This window comes from Silurus aristotelis (genome assembly GCF_946808225.1).
Source record: "Silurus aristotelis genome assembly, chromosome: 15".
Taxonomy (NCBI): domain Eukaryota; kingdom Metazoa; phylum Chordata; class Actinopteri; order Siluriformes; family Siluridae; genus Silurus; species Silurus aristotelis.
Window position 1 is genome coordinate 3188917 of NC_139588.1, and position 20210 is coordinate 3209126.

The following is a 20210-nucleotide window of genomic DNA, read 5'->3' on the forward strand; positions in this document are numbered from 1 at the left end:
CTGAATGTGATCAGGCTGGAGATACTGTTCTCACTGGTTCAGCTGAATGTGATCAGGCTGGAGATACTGTTCTCACTGGTTCAGCTGAATGGGATCAGGCTGGAGATACTGTTCTCACTGGTTCGGTTGAATGGGATCAGGCTGAAGGTGCGTCTATTGTGCCAGAGGCAGGAACGAGTGATGCCAGGGGGAGAACCCGAGGTGACAGAGGGAAAAACAGTAATAGATACTGTCAAAGCAGCTAAACAGGTGAGTGAAGAAGAAATGAATCCAGATTATGTGAGTGATGATGCACTGTTTAAAACACCTCCTGAAAAAGGAATACAGTAAGGATGAGGAATGAAAAGTTAAAACAATGGTCTGAAACACAAGCTAATGAATGTGATGATGTTGAAAGTCCTGTTGAAGATTCTGACAGTGAAACTCTGGACAATAAGAGCAGAGGGAAGACATGTACCGTATTTTTCGGACTATAAGCCGCTACTTTTTTCCCACGTTTTGAACCCCACGGCTTAAACATCGAAGCAGCTTATTTATGAATTTCATAAACTTCAAGCCAAAAAACTGAACCCCATAACATTAGACCAATTAAATTTTCAAATTGAAATGAAAAAATGCACCTCACCTGTGTTCTGAGCTGCACGGCTTTGGAAGAAAAAACTTTTTTTTAAACACACGACGATGCCAAAAGATAAACTCCCGAGAGAAATAGTTGTGAAAGGAAGGAGGAAGACAGTGAACAATGACTTTCTTGGTAGGCTACTGTTTAGATACAAGCCGTTGTAACGCGTTGAGTCTGGGTGAAGGGAGAGCTCGCTAACTCCAGTTGCAACAGAAATCATATAAGCACAGACAGGTTTCCAAAACTCATGCTTTTTTATTTTTCTTGGCAACAGCGTTACGGGTTAGTCAAAGGAACTTAGAACTGAGCATCAGAAAATAATAAGGACATATTCCTCGGTCTCCACACATGCAGTAATAGCGGAAAAATGTGGCGCCAGGCTATTACCAAAATACCTGCTATGCTCCTAAAGGAAGCGCAACATATTTCACCCATCTTTCGTTAAAGCCTGTGTAAAGTTCATTAGTTTCAATGTAGACACCTGTGGCTTATAGACAGGTGCGGCTTATTTATGTTTAAAATAAAAATCTTTGTCAAATTCAGTGGGTGCGGCTTATATATGGGTGCGCTTTATAGTCTGGAAATTATGGTAGTGACTATTCTTTTGGTAAAGTCAAATCTTTTTTTACAAAGATCAATAAAGATGAAAAATGTGCAGGCTAAAGATTCTTTTCCTGATCGCAAAATGTTTGTTGATTCTGTTGGGATGTTAATGAGAAGTGAGGGTGAAGAAAAATTCCTGCTAAATGAAGATCAGAACTTCAGGCAGAGGATGGGGTTTGAAACAATGTAGTTTTCTCTGCCTTCACATGCTGAAATTTGTCTTGTCTCTTTTAATATTGTGCAGAGCTGTGTTATTAGTCCTTCTGGGGTTTCTGATCATGATATTGTTATTTGTAGTGTGTTTATATCAAATATAAGGTAAAGAGTTCCTATTGGCATTTTAATGTCTCTTTGTTGAGTGATGCAAAGTTTAAAGAGGTTTTTCGAATTTAAATAAAAAGGAATTGAAAAAAAGAGAGTTTTATAAATGTAAAACAATGGTGGGATTTTTTAATTTGGAAAGAAAGAATGGCCAGAGTAGATACATTCACTCATTGTGATCAGAGAACGGGCAGGAGCTTACAGTGCTGTCTGAAATAAGATACAGGGCTGTAAGGTTCTATAAGGATCTGTATGGGAGTGAATATAAAGATGATGAGGAAATGTCTGCCAGTTTTTATCAAGGTTTACCGAAGCTTCCAAAAAAGTCAAAGGAGGCACTAGAGAAGCCTTTGTGTTCACAAGAGCTATGGAAGGTATTGTAGATTATGGAGAGTAGAAAAGCTCCAGTACTTGATGCCTTTTGGGAGGTGTTGGGTGAGGATCTCTTGGATGTTCTCATTGAGAGCATAGCTGAGTGTTTTTTTACCAGTGTTCTGTAGGAGAGCTGTGATTACTCTACTACCCAAGAAAGGTGACCTTCAAGAAATTAACAACTGGAGACCAGTGAGCCTAAAAATCTTTTCTAAAACTCTGGCAAATAGATTAAGGGAAGTGATGGGGGACATCATACATCCTGACCAGACGTATTGTGCCTGGTAGGTCTATTTCTGAGAACATTTTACTTGTTGGAGATGTAATAGAGGTTGCTGGCCTATTGGGCATTAATTTAGGGCTCATCTCCATTGATCAGGAAAAAGCTTTTTATAGGGTTGAGCACCAATATCTTTGGAACACCTTTTATGTTCTTGGTTTTGGCACAGGTTTTATTGAAGAAGTTAGTGTTATATAAAGACATTGAGAGTATGCTAAAAAAATCAATGGTGGTTTGTCTGCCATAGTGTTAACAGGGGCATAAGACAAGGTTGTGACTCTCTGGAACGCTTTACTCCTTAGCAATCGAACCATTATTAAACTAATTATGGTCTAATATAGAAGACCTACTGTTACCTCATGTTAATCTGCAACATCAGATATCAGCTGATGTAATGATAAAGGTCAATGGGCAGAATGATATAAATACTTGAGTAGTATTTATACTTTCACACGCACACACGCACACACACACACACACACACACACACATACTGCATAAAAGAAACAGATAGTTCTCACTAAATAAAATGTTTTAATATATACACTCATTTCAAAACACACAGGATGTGTAATGTGTAGAAACTGAGAGAGTGAAGTGTGTCATTGTGTATCTGCAGGTTGCGTGATTGTGAAGTATCAGATGAAGGCTGTGCTGCTCTCGCTTCAGCTCTGAGATCAAACCCCTCACACCTGAGAAAACTGAATCTGACTAAGAATAAAGTAGGAGACTCAGGAGTGAAGTGTCTCTCTGCTGTACTGGAGAATCCTCACTGTAAACTGGAGATACTGAGGTAAGATCATCTCTTTGAGAGTCACATGACCTGCTCCTCAGTAACACACATTCTCTAATAGTGAGACTGAAGCAGAGCTTTTAGGTTCAGCATCAATGTTCTGAGGAGAAACTTTATAGTTGTATTTTTTTACTTTTGTCAAGTCAAGTTTATTTGTATAGCGCTTTTCACAACAGACATTGTCTCAAAGCAGCTTTACAGAAAACAACAGTGAAGGTGAATGGTGTGCGTTTGTCCCTGATGAGCAGCCGTGGCGACAGTGGCAAGGAAAAACTCCCTTAGATGATATGAGGAAGAAACCTTGAGAGGAACCAGACTCAAAGGGGAACCCATCCTCATATGGGTGACATCAAAAGTTTGGTCATAAATCTTTCAACAATATTGTTTATATTGTTTATTTTAATTGTTTATATTATATGTATATATAATATTGTTAAATCTTTCAACAATTTTGTTTGTTAGATTAAATTCGTGTTGATTTAATTTTTATCTTTTTATAATCATGACTTTTTATTGACTTTTGTATTGTTTTAGTTTCTAATATCTAATAAATGTACAAAAGTGTTGATATACAGTGAGGAAAATAAGTATTTGAACACCCTGCTATTTTGCAGGTTCTCCCACTTAGAAATCATGGAGGGGTCTAACATTGTCATCGTAGGTGCATGTCCACTGTGAGAGACATAATCTAAAAAAAAAAATCCAGAAATCACAATATATGATTTTTAAACTATTTATTTGTATGATAAAGCTGCAAATAAGTATTTGAACACCTAAGAAAGTCAATGTTAATATTTGGTACAGGAGCCTTTGTTTGCAATTACAGAGGTCAAACGTTTCCTGTAGTTTTTCACACAGATCTTCTCTAGATCAGTCAGGTTTCTGGCCTGTCGCTGAGAAACACAGAGTTTGAGCTCCCTCCAAAGATTCTCTATTGGGTTTAGGTCTGGAGACTGGCTAGGCGACGCCAGAACCTTGATATGCTTCTTACAGAGCCACTCCTTGGTTATCCTGGCTGTGTGCTTCGGGTCATTGTCATGTTGGAAGACCCAGCCTCGACCCATCTTCAATGCTCTAACTGAGGGAAGGAGGTTGTTCCCCAAAATCTCGCAATACATGGCCCTGGTCATCCTCTCCTTAATACAGTGCAGTCGCCCTGTCCCATGTGCAGAACCCTCCCCCCCAAAAGCATGATGCTACCACCCCCATGCTTCACAGTAGGGATGGTGTTCTTAGGATGGTACTCATCATTCTTCTTCCTTAGTAGTTGGATTCTTACTGATTGTATGGGGTGGACAGGTGTCTTTATGCAGCTAACGACCTCAAACAGGTGCATCTAATTTAGGATAAATGTAGTGTGATGGTCAGTGATGTGAGTGTGATGGTCAGTGATGTGAGTGTGATGGTCAGTGATATGAGTGTGATGGTCAGTGTTGAGTGTGATGGTCAGTGATATGAGTGTGATGTCAGTGTTGAGTGTGTGATGGTCAGTGATGTGAATGTAATAGTCGGTGATGTGAGTGTGATGGTCAGTGTTGAGTGTGATGGTCAGTGTTGAGTGTGATGGTCAGTGTTGAGTGTGATGGTCAGTGTTGAGTGTGATGGTCAGTGATGTGAGTGTGATGGTCAGTGATGTGAGTGTGATGGTCAGTGATGTGAGTGTGATGGTCAGTGATGTGAGTGTGATGGTCAGTGATGTGAGTGTGATGGTCGGTGATGTGAATGTAATAGTCGGTGATGTGAGTGTGATGGTCAGTGTTGAGTGTGATGTCAGTGTTGAGTGTGATGGTCAGTGATGTGAGTGTGATGGTCAGTGATGTGAGTGTGATGGTCAGTGATGTGAGTGTGATGGTCAGTGATGTGAGTGTGATGGTCAGTGATGTGAGTGTGATGGTCGGTGATGTGAATGTAATAGTCGGTGATGTGAGTGTGATGGTCAGTGTTGAGTGTGATGGTCAGTGATGTGAGTGTGATGGTCAGTGATGTGAGTGTGATGGTCAGTGATGTGAGTGTGATGGTCAGTGATGTGAGTGTGATGGTCAGTGATGTGAGTGTGATGGTCAGTGATGTGAGTGTGATGGTCAGTGATGTGAGTGTGATGGTCAGTGATGTGAGTGTGATGGTCAGTGATGAGTGTGATGGTCAGTGATGTCAGTGTGATGGTCAGTGATGTGAGTGTGATGGTCAGTGATGAGTGTGATGGTCAGTAATATGAGTGTGATGGTCAGTGTTGAGTGTGATGGTCAGTAATATGAGCGTGATGGTCAGTAATATGAGCGTGATGGTCAGTGATGTGAGCGTGATGGTCGGTGATGAGTGTGTGATGGTCGGTGATGTGAGTGTGATGGTCGGTGATGTGAGTGTGATGGTCGGTGATGTGAGTGTGATGGTCGGTGATGTGAGTGTGATGGTCGGTGATGTGAGTGTGATGGTCGGTGATGTGAGTGTGATGGTCGGTGATGTGAGTGTGATGGTCGGTGATGTGAGTGTGATGGTCGGTGTTGTGAGTGTGATGGTCGGTGTTGTGAGTGTGATGGTCGGTGTTGTGAGTGTGATGGTCAGTGTTGTGAGTGTGATGGTCAGTGTTGAGTGTGATGGTCAGTGTTGAGTGTGATGGTCAGTGATGGTCAGTGATGTCAGTGTTGAGTGTGATGGTCAGTGTTGAGTGTGATGGTCAGTAATATGAGTGTGATGGTCAGTAATATGAGTGTGATGGTCAGTAATATGAGTGTGATGGTCAGTGTTGAGTGTGATGGTCAGTGTTGAGTGTGATGGTCAGTGTTGAGTGTGTGATGGTCAGTAATGAGTGTGTGATGGTCAGTAATGAGTGTGTGATGGTCAGTGATGAGTGTGTGATGGTCAGTGATGAGTGTGTGATGGTCAGTGATGAGTGTGATGGTCAGTGATGAGTGTGATGGTCAGTGATGAGTGTGATGGTCAGTGATGTGAGTGTGATGGTCAGTGATGTGAGTGTGAAAGTTTGGAAATGTATCTGCTGCTAAAATAAATTGGAGTAAGAGTGATGCCTTAATTGTTGGAAAATGGGAGAAGGGGCCACCGTTATTACCTAGTGGGTTAACTTGGAAAAAATGAGGTCTTTAATATGTAGGAGTGTTTATTGGAGATGCTGTCACACGAGAAAATAACTGGTTTGGGTTGGTTAAAAAAATAGAGGGCAGGTTAAAAAAATGGAAGTGGATTCATACACAAGTTTCCTTTAATAATGAACAATTTGGCTGCTTTAACATTGTGGCACAGATTGATATGTGTAGACCCTCCTCCTGGTCTGCTTTCCAGATTACAAGCAACGCTGGTGGACTTTTTTTGGGATTAGCTTCACTGGGTCCCTTAAAGTGTACTTTTCTTGCTTGTGAAAGAAGGAGGTCAAGGTCTGGTGCATCTGTTTAGTAGACCTGCAACTTTTCGCTTGCAGTTTATCCAGAGACTGGTAACTGGGCCTGAAGATCTAGTTTGGAGGAAAGTGGCTCAGAACATATTACAGCAGATCGATGGAATTGGACTTGACAGTACTCCGGTATTTACGGATCACAAACAAGTGAATTTCAAAGGACTTTCTTCTTTTTATCAAGAACTATTTAAAATGTGGGGACTTTTCAGGTTTATCAGGGTTTGTAAAACAAAGTCATTGTTTTGGTTGCTTGAGGAGCCTTTGGTTAAAGGATCTCTCTTTGACTTATTAAATGTGTTGGCCAGGTCTTTAATTAAGACTTTGTGGCTCTGGTATGGTAAAGTTAAGGAACGTAATTGATGTGGCTGGGCCTCATTTAAGTGATGGTCTTGCACTGGCCACCATTTTAAGTCAGAGGTCCTCACGCCAAACTGAATTTATTTTAAAACTGTGAAAAAAAGGTTTACAGAGGAAGAATTAATTATGTTATTGTTAGTGTTAAGATGGTTTTCACACTATCTCACACACATCCCTTTGTCTGTTCAGTGTCTATAGAATATTTACGATGTTAGTCTGTAAGGTAAACAGGGAGTCCTTATCTGGGCTCACACATCTACGGCTAGTATATCCTCTTGTCTAAACAGGAAACAAGTTTAGGACAGCCCTTTCTCTGTATGTGTATATATATACGTTCTGCTACCTGCAAAAAACAGAAGAAGAGGAAGAACATGCATTCTGTGTGCTGTGTATTTCTTCTTCCCTGATATTAGAAAGGCACCACGGGCATAGCAGATCGTATGGAAAACCTCTCCAAGAATAAAGTTTTGTTTGGGCATGATAAAAATCTAACAGTTATAAAACTTTGCTGATGGAAGTCTGATTCCAGATATAAAATATCCCTTTCCCAAAATCACCATTTCTCCTGATTTAAGAGGTATGTCTAGCATACTGCTGGATATAGAAGGTCTGAAAGATAGGGATCTGAGTTTAACTGAAGGAATTATCTGCCGTCCTCCTCTCCGGCAGGCACAGGGTTATTCTTTGTGGAAAAGAAGTACAAGAGCCTCCATCCTTGCATCGAATATCGGGGCCTAAATGGCATAACTGTCAAGAACCGGTACCCATTGCCCCTGATGTTTTCTGCATTCTCCAGGGCTCCAGGACCTCCGTAGCGCCTACCACCTTGTCCGTATCCGGGAGGGGGATGAGTGGAAGACAGCGTTCAATACCTCGTCGGGGCATTATGTGTACCTTGTTATGCCATTTGGCTTCACGAATGTGCCAGCGGTCTTCCAGGTGTTGTTAAACGACGTGCTTTGAGACATGCTCGTGTTCTCACGCTCTAGAGACAAACATGTCCACCATGTGCATTCGGTACTCGGGTGGCTCCTCCAGAATGTAAGGTGGAGAAATGCGATTTCCATATGTCCAGCACCACCTTCCTTGGATTTGTCCTTTCAGCCAATAACTTCCAGATGGACCAAGCCAGGATTTAGGTGGTAAAGGACTGGCCCCAATTACAGAGGTTTTTGGGTTTTGCCAATTTCTATCAGCGGTTTATCAGGGTCTATAGCTCCGTCGCGGCCCCCCTTCACTCACTCACCTCCATACGTCAGGCCTTTAACTGAAACCCAGAGGCTTGAACGGGCCTTTAACCAACCTGAAGAGTCTTTTCACCTCAGCCCCTGTCCTGGCCCTTCCGGATCCAACCCGCCAATTTGTGGTGGAGGTGAACGCCTCAGATCTGGGTGTAGGGGCCATTCTGTCTCAGAGAGGTGCCCTTGACCACGGCCTGCACCACGGTCTTAGCCCAGCTGAACAGAACTACCCTGTTGGTGATCGTGAGGTCATTGGCTGGAGGGGTCCGAAGTTCCATTTCTCGTCTGGACCGATCATTGAAATTTGGAATATATGCGGACTGCCAAGCGCCTGAATCCATGTCAAGCACGTTAGGGACTGTTCTTCGGGCGATTTAACTTCTCCTTGTCGTACCGGCCGGGGTCGCTAAATGGGAAGCCTAACGCCTTGTCCCGTTTGCACTCCCCTGATGAGAAGGAACCACCCCCTGACCCCATACTTCCCACCACTGTTACTGTCCGCACCATGGACGGTCAACATTACCCCAGTGAGTGTGTGTGTTCAAAAGTATTCTGACATTATTGCTTTCTCAACATTAACCCAGTGAGTGCCACGACTGTATGTTCAAATGTATTCGGACATTATTGCTTTCCTGCCTGTTCTATCCTCCTCACCCTTTTCTTCTACTTTAACCCTGTTTGTGCTGCGACTGTGTTTTGTTCTGAAGTATTCGGACATTAAATATTTCCTGCCTGTGCTAAACCCTCCTCTCCCGATTCTTATCGTCTGGTGCATCCTGCATTTGGGTCCTCTCATCCACGCACCTAATCACCCGAGTTCGTTGACAGTAATTGATAAAGAATTAACTTTTGATATGTTGTTAATTTGAGTTTTGGGTTTATGTTTTGACTTTGCTTGTTTGTTTGTTTGATTTGGTTTGTATGTATATTTTTAATAAAGGTGTATGAAATCTCTCTCCTCTTACACACACACACATATACACACACACACACACACACTCACACTCACTCACACACAGACAAACTCACACACACAGACTCACTCTCTGTCTCTCTTTCACGCGTGCACACACACACACACACACGCACACACACTCACTCTCTGTCTCTCTTTCACGCGTGCACACACACACACACACACACACACTCTTTCACACACACACACACACTCTCGCTCTTTCTTTCTCACACACACACACACACACACACACACACACACACTCTCTCTCACATACACACACATTTACACACTCTCTCTCTCTCTTTTATCAAACTGCTTAAAAAAAACAGACAGTTCTTGTCACTGAATAAACGGTTTCACTCATTTTAAAACACACAGGATGTGTAATGTGTAGAAACTGAGAGAGTAAAGTGTGTGTCATTGTGTATCTGCAGGTTGTATGATTGTGGAATATCAGATGAAGGCTGTGCTGCTCTCGCTTCAGCTCTGAGATCAAACCCATCACACCTGAGAAAACTGAATTTGTCTGGGAATAAAGTAGGAGACTCAGGAGTGAAGTGTGTCTCTGCTGTACTGGAGAATCCTCACTGTAAACTGGAGATACTGTGGTAAGATCATCTCTCTGAGAGTCACATGACCTGCTCCTCAGTAACACACATTCTCTAATAGTGAGACTGAAGCAGAGATTTTAGGTTCAGCATCAATGTTCTGAGGAGGAACTTTATAGTTGTATTTTTTTTTTTACTTTTGTTTGTTAGTTTAAATTAGTGTTGATTTAATTTTTATCTTTTTATAATCATGACTTTTTATTGACTTTTGTATTGTTTTATTTTCTTATATCTAATACATGTATAAAAGTGTTGATATAAATGTAAATGTGACGAGGCAGAATAATGAAGAAAGAGAAGATGATCTAATATTTAACAAGCTACAAAAATCCCTCAGTGTAGAATTGAGCTGTTGTGACTTTTATTGCAGCCCAAAAGTCCAATTAAACCTGCAGCATTAAATCTGTATTTCCAGTAGATGAACACCTGAAAATACTGTCTGGAGCTGAAGAACCTACAGCTTCTTTACTCCACATTCAGATTTCAAAGATCTCACTTAACATCTTTCTCCTTTTCTCTCTCTTGGTCAGTGATGAGTTTGATGGTCAGTGATGGTCAGTGATTAATGTAATGGTTAGTGTTGTGAGTGTGATGGTCAGTGATGAATGTGTGATGGTCAGTGATCTGAATATAATGGCCGGTAAGGGGAGTGTAATCTCCCTCCCTTTCTCTCTCTCTCTCTCTCTCTCTCTCTCTCTCTCTCTCTCTCTCTCTATCTCTCTCTCTTTCTGCATGTGCGAGGGGGAAGGGTAAGCGTGATGTGTAGAGCATGAGAGCGGTTGGCGTGTTGCCAATTTTTCAGCGGGTTTTTTTTGTAACAATTTCATGTGTGTGTCTGTGTACCAGCGTATGTGATATGTGTAAATAAAGTTTTGTAAAAGTCAAAAAAGTCTCCCTCCCTCCCTTTCGCTCTCCTTCACCTCTCTCTCTCTTCCTCTCTCACTCTTCCTCTCTCTCTCTCCCCTGACTCCCTCCCTCTCCCCTCTCCCTCCCCCTCTCTCTCCTTAATCCCCCCCCTTTTCTCTCTCTCCACCATCCCTTCCTCTCTCTCTCTCTCTCTCTCTCTCTCTCTCTCTCTCTCTCTCTGATGTTTAATGTGTAGAAACTGAGAGAGTGAAGTGTGTGTCATTGTGTATCTGCAGGTTGTGTGATTGTGGAGTATCAGATAAAGGATGTGCTGCTCTCGCTTCAGCTCTGAGATCAAACCCCTCACACCTGAGAGAACTGTATCTGTCTGTGAATAAAGTAGGAGACTCAGGAGTGAAGTGTCTCTCTGCTCTGAAGGATGATGAACGTTACAATCTACAGACACTGAAGTGAGTAATAATCTGTTTTATATAAACACTGAAGCTGATGTAATGATTAGCGTTATTTACTACATCAGCGTTATTTACTACATCAGCGTTATTTACTACATCAACGTTATTTACTACATTAGAGTTATTTACTACATCAGCGTTATTTACTACATCAGCGTTATTTACTACATCAGCGTTATTTACTCATCAGCGTTATTTACTCATCAGCGTTATTTACTACATTAGAGTTATTTACTACATCAGCGTTATTTACTACATCAACGTTATTTACTACATTAGTGTTATTTACTACATTAGTGTTATTTTCTCATCAGCGTTATTTACTACATCAGCGTTATTTACTACATCAGCGTTATTTACTCATCAGCGTTATTTACTCATCAGCGTTATTTACTACATCAGCGTTATTTACTACATCAGCGTTATTTACTCATCAGCGTTATTTAATACATCAGCGTTATTTACTCCATCAGCGTTATTTACTCCATCAGCGTTATTTACTCCATCAGCGTTATTTACTCCATCAGCGTTATTTAATACATCAGAGTTATTTACTACATCAGCGTTATTTACTCATCAGAGTTATTTACTACATCAGCGTTATTTACTCATCAGCGTTATTTACTCCATCAGCGTTATTTACTCCATCAGAGTTATTTACTACATCAGTGTTATTTACTACATCAGTGTTATTTACTACATCAGTGTTATTTACTACATCAGTGTTATTTAATACATCAGTGTTATTTACTACATCAGTGTTATTTACTACATCAGTGTTATTTACTCATCAGCGTTATTTACTACATCAGCGTTATTTACTCATCAGCGTTATTTACTACATCAGCGTTATTTAATACATCAGAGTTATTTACTACATCAGCGTTATTTACTCATCAGCGTTATTTACTACATCAACGTTATTTACTACATCAGTGTTATTTACTACATTAGCGATATTTAGCACATTAACTTTATTTATTAGATGATGATCATCTTTTATTCCACAAACATTGGATTTCCTGTAAGCAGCTGGTTTCCTCACTCGGACAGTCCTTTTATGACTGGAATCAAATCCTGGTTTCTTGAAGCAGAGATATTTACCTGCTGCTGATCATCAAACACCACCTTGTAGTTTTCTGTTACTGATTCACTTCTTTCTCTTGTAGTGTTTACTGGTGATGAACAATTGTGTGTGAAGACTCCAGTGTTCCTGCATTTCCGTATCTGCAAACCGAGAACACGTTTATCTACAGGATCTGAGGAGTTGATGTGAAAAAGCCCAGAGCAGAAGGAGTCCAAATCACATGTATTACTTTGTCCTTTAGTTAGTATTTAATAGAGTTTCTATCTTTATGCTACAGGATCAGACCCAATCCATTCTTTATTTTCTCTCTGATCTGATATCCATTTCTTACTAGTATCAGGTGATCAACCCAGTATGGGATCAGTGCCATCTTTAGTGCCTGCATACACACACACACACACACACACACACACACACACACACACACACACACACACCTGGATGTATATAATATGTATATGATGTATTATATAATATTTCCTACAAAAACACCCATAAAACTATAATCATTTTATATGGAGTTTTATTTACTCTTCTTTCTTTCTTTCTGCACCACTTTTTGGAAATTTCCCCACGAATAAAGTTTTATCTTAAAAGTTTATTATCAACAGAAGCCCATTCTTTGCTCAGAAGCGCCTCATGTTGTAACCATGGAGATGTAGAAGATATCATATGGTTTAGTGTGATGACTGTATATTAGTTTAATTATCTACTGGACATTTCCTCACTGAGCTGCTCCTCCTGCTGATTCATTTACTTACAGTAAGTCTTGCTTTAGTTTATAGATACGGAGCATTAACTATTAAAATAGAATAAGAATAAGAATAACATTGACTACTAATATATGTCCACTTGACAAAACAAACTTTTGTCAAGTGGACAGCCAGACTGTGTAAAATATATTATCAATGTTAAAATATAATAATAATAATAATAATAATATAATAATAATAATAATAATGATAACATTCTTAGATGTTAAAATTAAAAAATAAAAAATATTGTAAATAGAGACATTATCAAAGACTTTTTTTGCCAAAGTTAAGATTGTTTATTTTAAGTGTTAATATTTGGAGGACTATTTAAATCAAATATGGACACAAAACTATTTTGTTATTGTTATATTAGCTATATTATGCTACATACTAGCTACATATAATGTTTAATCAGTCACACAAAAGTAATGTAAATAAATATAGAGTCAGTGTGAATAGGGTGATATTTCAAAGTATATAAATGAGGGTGTAAATGAACATATTCAAGTAACTTTACTGACATTAGGAAAGTGGAATTTTCAGCAGCAGTGGGCAGCGAATCAGATGGAACTGTTAAAATCACTACATAATATTTACTTTTATATTCATTAAAGATTTATAGACATAGTAATGTCCTTAACAACCTTTACATTTTACTCCTCTGCTTGACATTTGAGCTTAAGCTTGACAGTTGACATTCCTGTTGAAATAAGACCCAAATATTTTTCAGGATACAGTGCCTTGCAAAAGTATTGACCCCCCATGGAAAATATTTTTTATTAAAAAAAAACTGAAAACTTGAGCATGCATAACTATTCACCCCCAAAGTCAATACTTACAGCAATTACAGCTGCAAGTCTCTTGGGGTATGTATCTATAAGCTTGGCACATCTAGCCACTGGGATTTTTGCCCATTCTTCAAGACAAAACTGCTCCAGCTCCTTCAAGTTGGATGGGTTCCGCTGGTCTACAGCAATCTTTAAGTCATACCACAGATTGTCAATTGGATTGAGGTCTGGGCTTTGACTAGGCCATTCCAAGACATTTAAATGTTTCCCCTTTAAATCACTTGAGTGTTGCTTTAGCAGTATGCTTAGGGTCATTGTCCTGCTGGAAGGTAAACCTCCGTCCCAGTCTCAAATCTCTGGAAGACTGAAACAGGGTTCCCTCAAGAATTTCCCTGTATTTAGCACCATCCATCATTCCTTCAATTCTGACCAGGTTCCCAGTCCCTGCTGATGTTAAACATCCCCACAGCATGCTGCTGCCACCACCATGCTTCACTGTGGGGATGGTTTTCTCGGGGTGATGAGAGGTGTTGGGTTTTTCGCCAGACATAGTGTTTTCCCTGATGTTCAAAAAGCTCAATTTTAGTCTCATCTGACCAGAGTACCTTCTTCCATATGTTTGGGGAGTCTCCCACATGCCTTTTGGCGAACACCAAACGTGTTTGCTTGTTTTTTTCTGTAAGCAATGGCTTTTTTCTGGCCGCTCTTCCATAAAGCCCAGCTCTGTGGAGTGTACGGCTTAAAGTGGTCCTATGGACAGATACGCTAATCTCTGCTGTGGAGCTTTGCAGCTCCTTCAGGGTTATCTTTGGTCTCTTTGTTGCCTCTCTGATTAATGCCTTCCTTGCCTGGTCCGTGAGTTTTGGTGGGCGGCCCTCTCTTGCCAGGTTTGTTGTGGTGCCATATTCTTTCCATTTTTTTAATAATGGCTTTAATGGTGCTCCGTGGGATATTCAAAGTTTTGGATATTTTTTTATAACCCAACCCTGATCTGTACTTCTCCACAACTTTGTCCCTGACCTGTTTGGCGAGCTCCTTAGTCTTCATGGTGCCGCTTGCTTGGTGGTGCCCCTTGCTTAGTGGTGTTGCAGACTCTGGGGCCTTTCTGAACAGGTGTATATATACAGGTGTATATATACAGGTATATATATATATATATATATATATATATATATATATATATACTGAGATCATGTGACACTTAGATTGCACAGGTGGACTATATTCAAGTAATTACGTGACTTCTGAAGGTAATTGGTTGCACCAGATCTTATTTATAGGCTTAATAGCAAAGGGGGTGAATACATATGCACACACCACTTTTCTGTTATTTATTTTTTAGAATTTTTTTGAAACAAGTTATTTTTTTTATTTTACTTTACCAATTTGGACTATTTTTTTGTATGTCCATTACATGAAATCCAAATAAAAATTAAAAATTTTAATTTCAAGTTAAATAAATTAAAATTAAAATTTTAATTCCAAGTTGTAAGGCAACAAAATAGGAAAAACGCCAAGGGGGGTCAATACTTTTGCAAGGCACTGTATAATACAGAGAGGGTTTGGCATCACTAGAATGAAGTCTGGAGAACAATAACAAATTCCTATATTTTATTCAGCACTTTATTACCGAATAACAATAATTCAAATGTTTTCCAAATTCCTCGATTTGAAATAATAATAATCTTATTGTTGTTAAATAAATACATATATATGTAAATATATATAAATAAAAGTCACACACACACTTTCATTCACAGTGTTAACATAAGGACCGAGTACAGCTTGTGAGCAGGTTTTCAAGACCTCAGACTGTGAAACAGATGCAGAGCTTCTTGGGACTGATGAACTACTGCGAGCATGGATCCCTGACTGCACACAGCATGATAAAGTTTTGCGCAGTGCTATTGATCACAAAGCTCCTCCATCACATCTCATTCTGTGGATTCATGAAATGACTGACAGGTTTACTGGGCTTAAGAAGGTCTACAGTCTGCTCCAGCTTTAGGTCTTCAGAATGATACTAAGCCTTTTCACCTTTATGTGAAGAACGTGGTGGTACGGCTGTGGAGATTCTGGCCCAGGAACACGGTGACAGATATCTCCCTGTTGTGTATCTTTCTAAATCTTTACACAACATAACACAAGGGTTTCCCGCGTGCTGCGGCTATGATGGTCCGGGATGCTGAGAAAACGGTGCTGTCACATCCATTGATACTGAACACCTCACATCAACTAACAGCTATTTTACACAACCTCAACACACAACATATGACAGCACAACGTAGATCTGGTTATGAAACCACACTCTTGAAGACAGAAAACTTCACCATTAAGCCTCTTCTCAGCCACATTCAGCTGTAGTAGTGCTGCGTGATCTGCTAGATTTTATAGATTTAGATGGTTTTGACGACCCACATGATTGCCTTAAACACATTGAACAAGAGACCTCTTGTAGGTCTGATCTTTTAGATACGACCCTGGATAGGGGGGATTGCTTATATGTAGATGTTCATGTTCAAAACCTTCTGATGGTGTGTATTTATGTGGATATGCGGTTGTAAGATTACCTGATGTAATAGTTGAAGCTAAATCATTACCATACACATCTGCACACAGCTGCAGAGTTGGTCGCACTTTCAAGAGCATGTCAGTTGTCTGAAGGTAAAGTAGTGACTATATACACTGAGTCTAAGTATGCTCATGGTGTAGTGCATGATTTTGCAGAAACATGGAAGCAAAGAGACTTTAAAACAGCTGATGGAAAGCCCATAGCACATTTTAATCTCATAGACGACCTTTTAAATGCTGTTCAACTCCCTGCCAAAGTGGCCATATATTTTTACACATATGCCACCTGTAGGAAATTTGAGATACCTGTTGGTTATAGTCGACAGATTCAGCAAGTGGGCAGAAGCATTTGCATGTGCAATAGAGAACGCTAAAATGGTTGTCAAAATATTAACGAAAGAGATCATCGATAGGTTTGGTATTCCTAGCATGATTGAAAGTGAAAACAGACACCTTTTGCTTCAAAGGTAACAAAACTTTTGGCTAAAAGCTTAGCAATTGATTGGCTTTTTAATATTCCCTATCACCCACAGTCAGCTGGAGTGGTAGAGAGAACAAACAGAACCATTAAGGAACGTGTTACTAAAGCCTGCATTGAAACAGGCCGAAATTGGACTGTTGTTCTCCCGGCAGTACTCACAGAAATGAGAATGACCCCATCTTCAACTACTAAACTGTCACCTTTTGAAATTCTAATGGGCTGGCCTTTCCCAACCCCATGGGTCAGGGGACGCACTGGCATTTCTTTCTTAGGTAACCTGGAAGTGATGGTGGATGACTACGTTTCTGCCCTGGTCGAGAAATTGAATTCTATCAGTGCTGATGTCTCACTAAATCTTCCTCTGCCCACAGATAAGCCAACACACCCTTTTGTGCCTAATCAGCAGGTCCTGATAAGAAGTCTGAAGCCTACCAAGGTCGGTGAGCCGAAGTATCTGGGTCCAGCGACTGTTCTAGCTGTAACCAGAACTGGAGTTCTGACTGATTATCAGCCACAGTGGATACACGCAAGCAGGATCAAAACAGCACCCACTTAATCTATACACTAATTGGTCTGTTGGCCTAAGAAGCCAGCCTAAGTGAGTATTCAGGGCTGAAACAGATGAGAGCCCACGGAAAGATCCTTTCTTTATAGTAGAAAGGGGGCCACCTCCGGGTGAAGATCTGACACACTTGACTGTTTAGTTTAGCGTACCCTGATACCTGCTCTAGGTCTAAATTCTATAACTATGTGTGCATAGTAATTACACTCTAAATTTTTCTTATTCTCTTTGAATACATTATTCAGTAAGAAGAAACTGTTACATATACCTGATAATACTATTAGACATATTGAACAAACTGAGAAACAAATGTCTCATGATGTCTTGAAGAACGTTAAACACCTGCTGAACAAAGTTTTTTAAGAAGATTAAGAGTTTGTTTACGAGTGTTGAACACTTTTTTGTTTTAGGAATGATTTTTGTATTGATTGTTGGAATTGTACTTTGTATGTTGCCATGTTTGATGACGATGGTAAGACAGGCCATAAAGGCCTCGATTGGAGTGGTGATGATGAAGGATTATATGCATGTAGAGACAGAATGAAATAGAATCTGTATGTTTTTGTTTGTCTTTATCTTTTCATTTGCAGTTTATGTCACCGATTTTGTTCCCAGGGAGAACATCCTATGTTTTGGTGTGTGATGCTTAATCATAAATGATTTAAAGTGGCCATTGTCAGTGTTAAGACGGTTTTCACACTGTTTCACACACATTCCTTTGCCTGTTCAGTGTCTATCGGATATTTACGATGTTAGTCTGTAAGGTAAACAGGGAGTCTTTATCTGGGCTCACACATCTCCAAGTAGTATATCCTCTTGTCTAAACAGAAAACAACTTTAGGTCAGCTTTCTTTCCAATGTGTGTATATATACGTGTCTGCTGCCTGCAATAAACCGAAGAAGAACATTTGCTGTGTGCGGTGTGATTCAGAAAGGCACTACGGGCATCGCAGATCGTATGGAAAACCTCTCTAAGAATTAAGTTTCGTTTGGGCATGATAAAAATCGAACAGCAAGAAATGAGAAACTGTAATTTGGTGGACGGTATACAGTCACAACTGTCGCTGTTACTGGAGCATCGATCTTGATAAGGAGGAACTCAAGATCAATCACATTATGGATAAGGGCATCTGCTAAATGCTGCAAATGTAAATGTAGCCTTTTGCTGTGTTTCTGACCAGCATTGGGATTGTCCATTTTAAGTCTGATTATCTTTACTGTCATCTTTTATTTCACTGACAATTTTGGCAATTTTTTCAAAACTGCCATTAGTGAGCCCGTCCTCCACGTCCAGATTTCTCATTAGCATTACACGTACTCCAGCCGCAACTTGTATGACGTCAGGTAAATCCTGATTTGTGTCTTTTACAGGTTTACCCTGTTTTTTCATCTCTCCTGTTCATGGGCCTTTTCTAAAGTCTTCAGCTTCCACATTTACGATGTCAGGATGCAGTGCATTTACAATGGCAGTGTTGTGTTTCTGCACTTTTTTGTTGATAGCAAAAATGTGCAGTGTTTTGTGTGGACAATCTACGGGGTTTGTCAAACACGGAGCAAGCAACGCACTGTCCTCTTTAGTGAGAGCCTCGTGCTTTGGCTGCACACGGATTCTGTTCAGTAGTTTCGCAAAAGCATGATTTATGTCAGGTTGACTATTTGAAAATAGTCTTTCCAGTTGTCCAGCACACCACCTTCCTACACACACACACACAGAGGTTTTGATTTACTTAAAGGTGGGAGTTGGTAAAAATCTCCAACTGCTAGAACAGAGATTCCACTAAAAGGTTTTTTGCTGCCTTTGATCTGATCTGCTGATCCAGTTGACGTACGCGAACAGATCCTTTGAAACCATGGACACTTGATGAGAATCTCTGTGTTCGACAACACCGCTCTAACATTATCCAGCGAGTTTCCCAGTGTTTGATACGGTGAGCTTAATTTCCTTGCCAGTTTTAAAATGAAGTGCAAAGTTTTTCCAGAGATATTAAAAGCTGCAGTTCCGGTAAACGCAGTCAATAACACTGTTGGGGAAGACATGTCCCCTTGCTCCTGAAATCATGGGAGTTGGCGTAGGAACTTGGTGGCTTCCGCAAATATGCACTTAATTACGTGCGATTTTCCACATCCCACACCACCTGACACAAAATATAAAAACTGCTCAAGATTCTGACCCCACACGCGCTTCAGGCACCATAGACGGACGGTGTAGAACACTGATGACCGTGCCTGGTTCAAGCTTCGATATAGCTGTTGTACAAATCCACACTCAACTGTGGTGCCTCGAATTTTAGGACAAGTCCGTCACCATCTTCACGAACAAGCTGGTACTCTGGAACATCGTCTTTCTCGTTCACCTGTTCGGGCTCTTCATCGATCCTTTCCATGATGCACTCCAAACGTTCAGCTTCCATTTCAGGGGCGAACGCTGTCCACGCATTTTCAAACATCCCCTGCTCCTATAGAAGTTCAAAAGCTTTGTCCAACTCAGCAGTGTGCTTTTCATACCATTTCTGGTTCTCTACTACAACTGTGCACACTGGCACAAGTAGACGGGGTTGTCGGACATCTATGCGGGCATTGTGGTAAAACAGCTCATATGTAGGATAAGATGGTTGCTTGAGCTGTGTATTAGAGCGATGAGGAACATACAACTTCAGCAATCTGCCATAATACTTCTCAGGCTGCTTGTCTTTAGAGAAGCGGGCATAACTAATAATTGCAGGCTTTCCGACAGTTCTTTGTTGAACGTACCCCTTGTTTTTCAGCAGGGGGTGAACCTTTTAACCTTTAGCTTGACGGCCATAGACAATGCGATATTTTGAGGCAAAATCGGCAAGACACAATTTTTCAAAGTCCGGTTTTTCAGGCCTTGCTCTGTACTTTTCCACAATTCCTGACATCCACACGTCCTCAGAATCTGGGATTTTGTGATGCAATGCACTAAGGGGAAGACTCATTTTCAAAGCATCATCAGTTTGTATGAACACGACAGCACGTGAACACTTTTTCAGAGGTAAGCTGCACGTGCGTGCCACAGACTCCTGAGCGCTTACTTGTCTGTGTTTGGAATAAGACTGCAT

General features: G+C 40.4%; 1 protein-coding gene and 2 long non-coding RNA genes across 27 annotated transcripts in view; 1 reads left to right on the forward strand and 2 right to left on the reverse strand.

Annotated features, from left to right (window-relative positions):
- Positions 1-20210, forward strand: part of LOC310738044 (uncharacterized protein) — a 387632-nt gene that overhangs the window by 9995 nt on the left and 357427 nt on the right. For 21 of the 25 annotated variants that reach the window (XM_083562878.1, XM_083562879.1, XM_083562880.1 and 18 more), the window contains 3 exons: positions 2818-2991; positions 9394-9567; positions 10710-10883. In XM_083562878.1, coding sequence (XP_083419004.1) covers positions 2818-2991; positions 9394-9567; positions 10710-10883 — 522 coding nt within the window. The remainder of the gene's footprint in view (positions 1-2817; positions 2992-9393; positions 9568-10709; positions 10884-20210) is intronic. The other 4 variants (XM_083562869.1, XM_083562875.1, XM_083562887.1 and 1 more) reach the window with 3 other exon arrangements.
- LOC310738293 lies at positions 12192-12795 on the reverse strand. The gene is made up of 2 exons (XR_014537010.1): positions 12395-12795; positions 12192-12352 (listed from the first exon to the last, which is right to left on the reverse strand). It is a non-coding gene; the product is annotated as an uncharacterized lncRNA (long non-coding RNA).
- The window catches only part of LOC310738319, a 66066-nt gene continuing 61775 nt past the window's right edge, over positions 15920-20210 (reverse strand). The window contains exon 2 of the long non-coding RNA XR_014537037.1: positions 15920-16152. This is a non-coding gene — a long non-coding RNA (uncharacterized lncRNA). The remainder of the gene's footprint in view (positions 16153-20210) is intronic.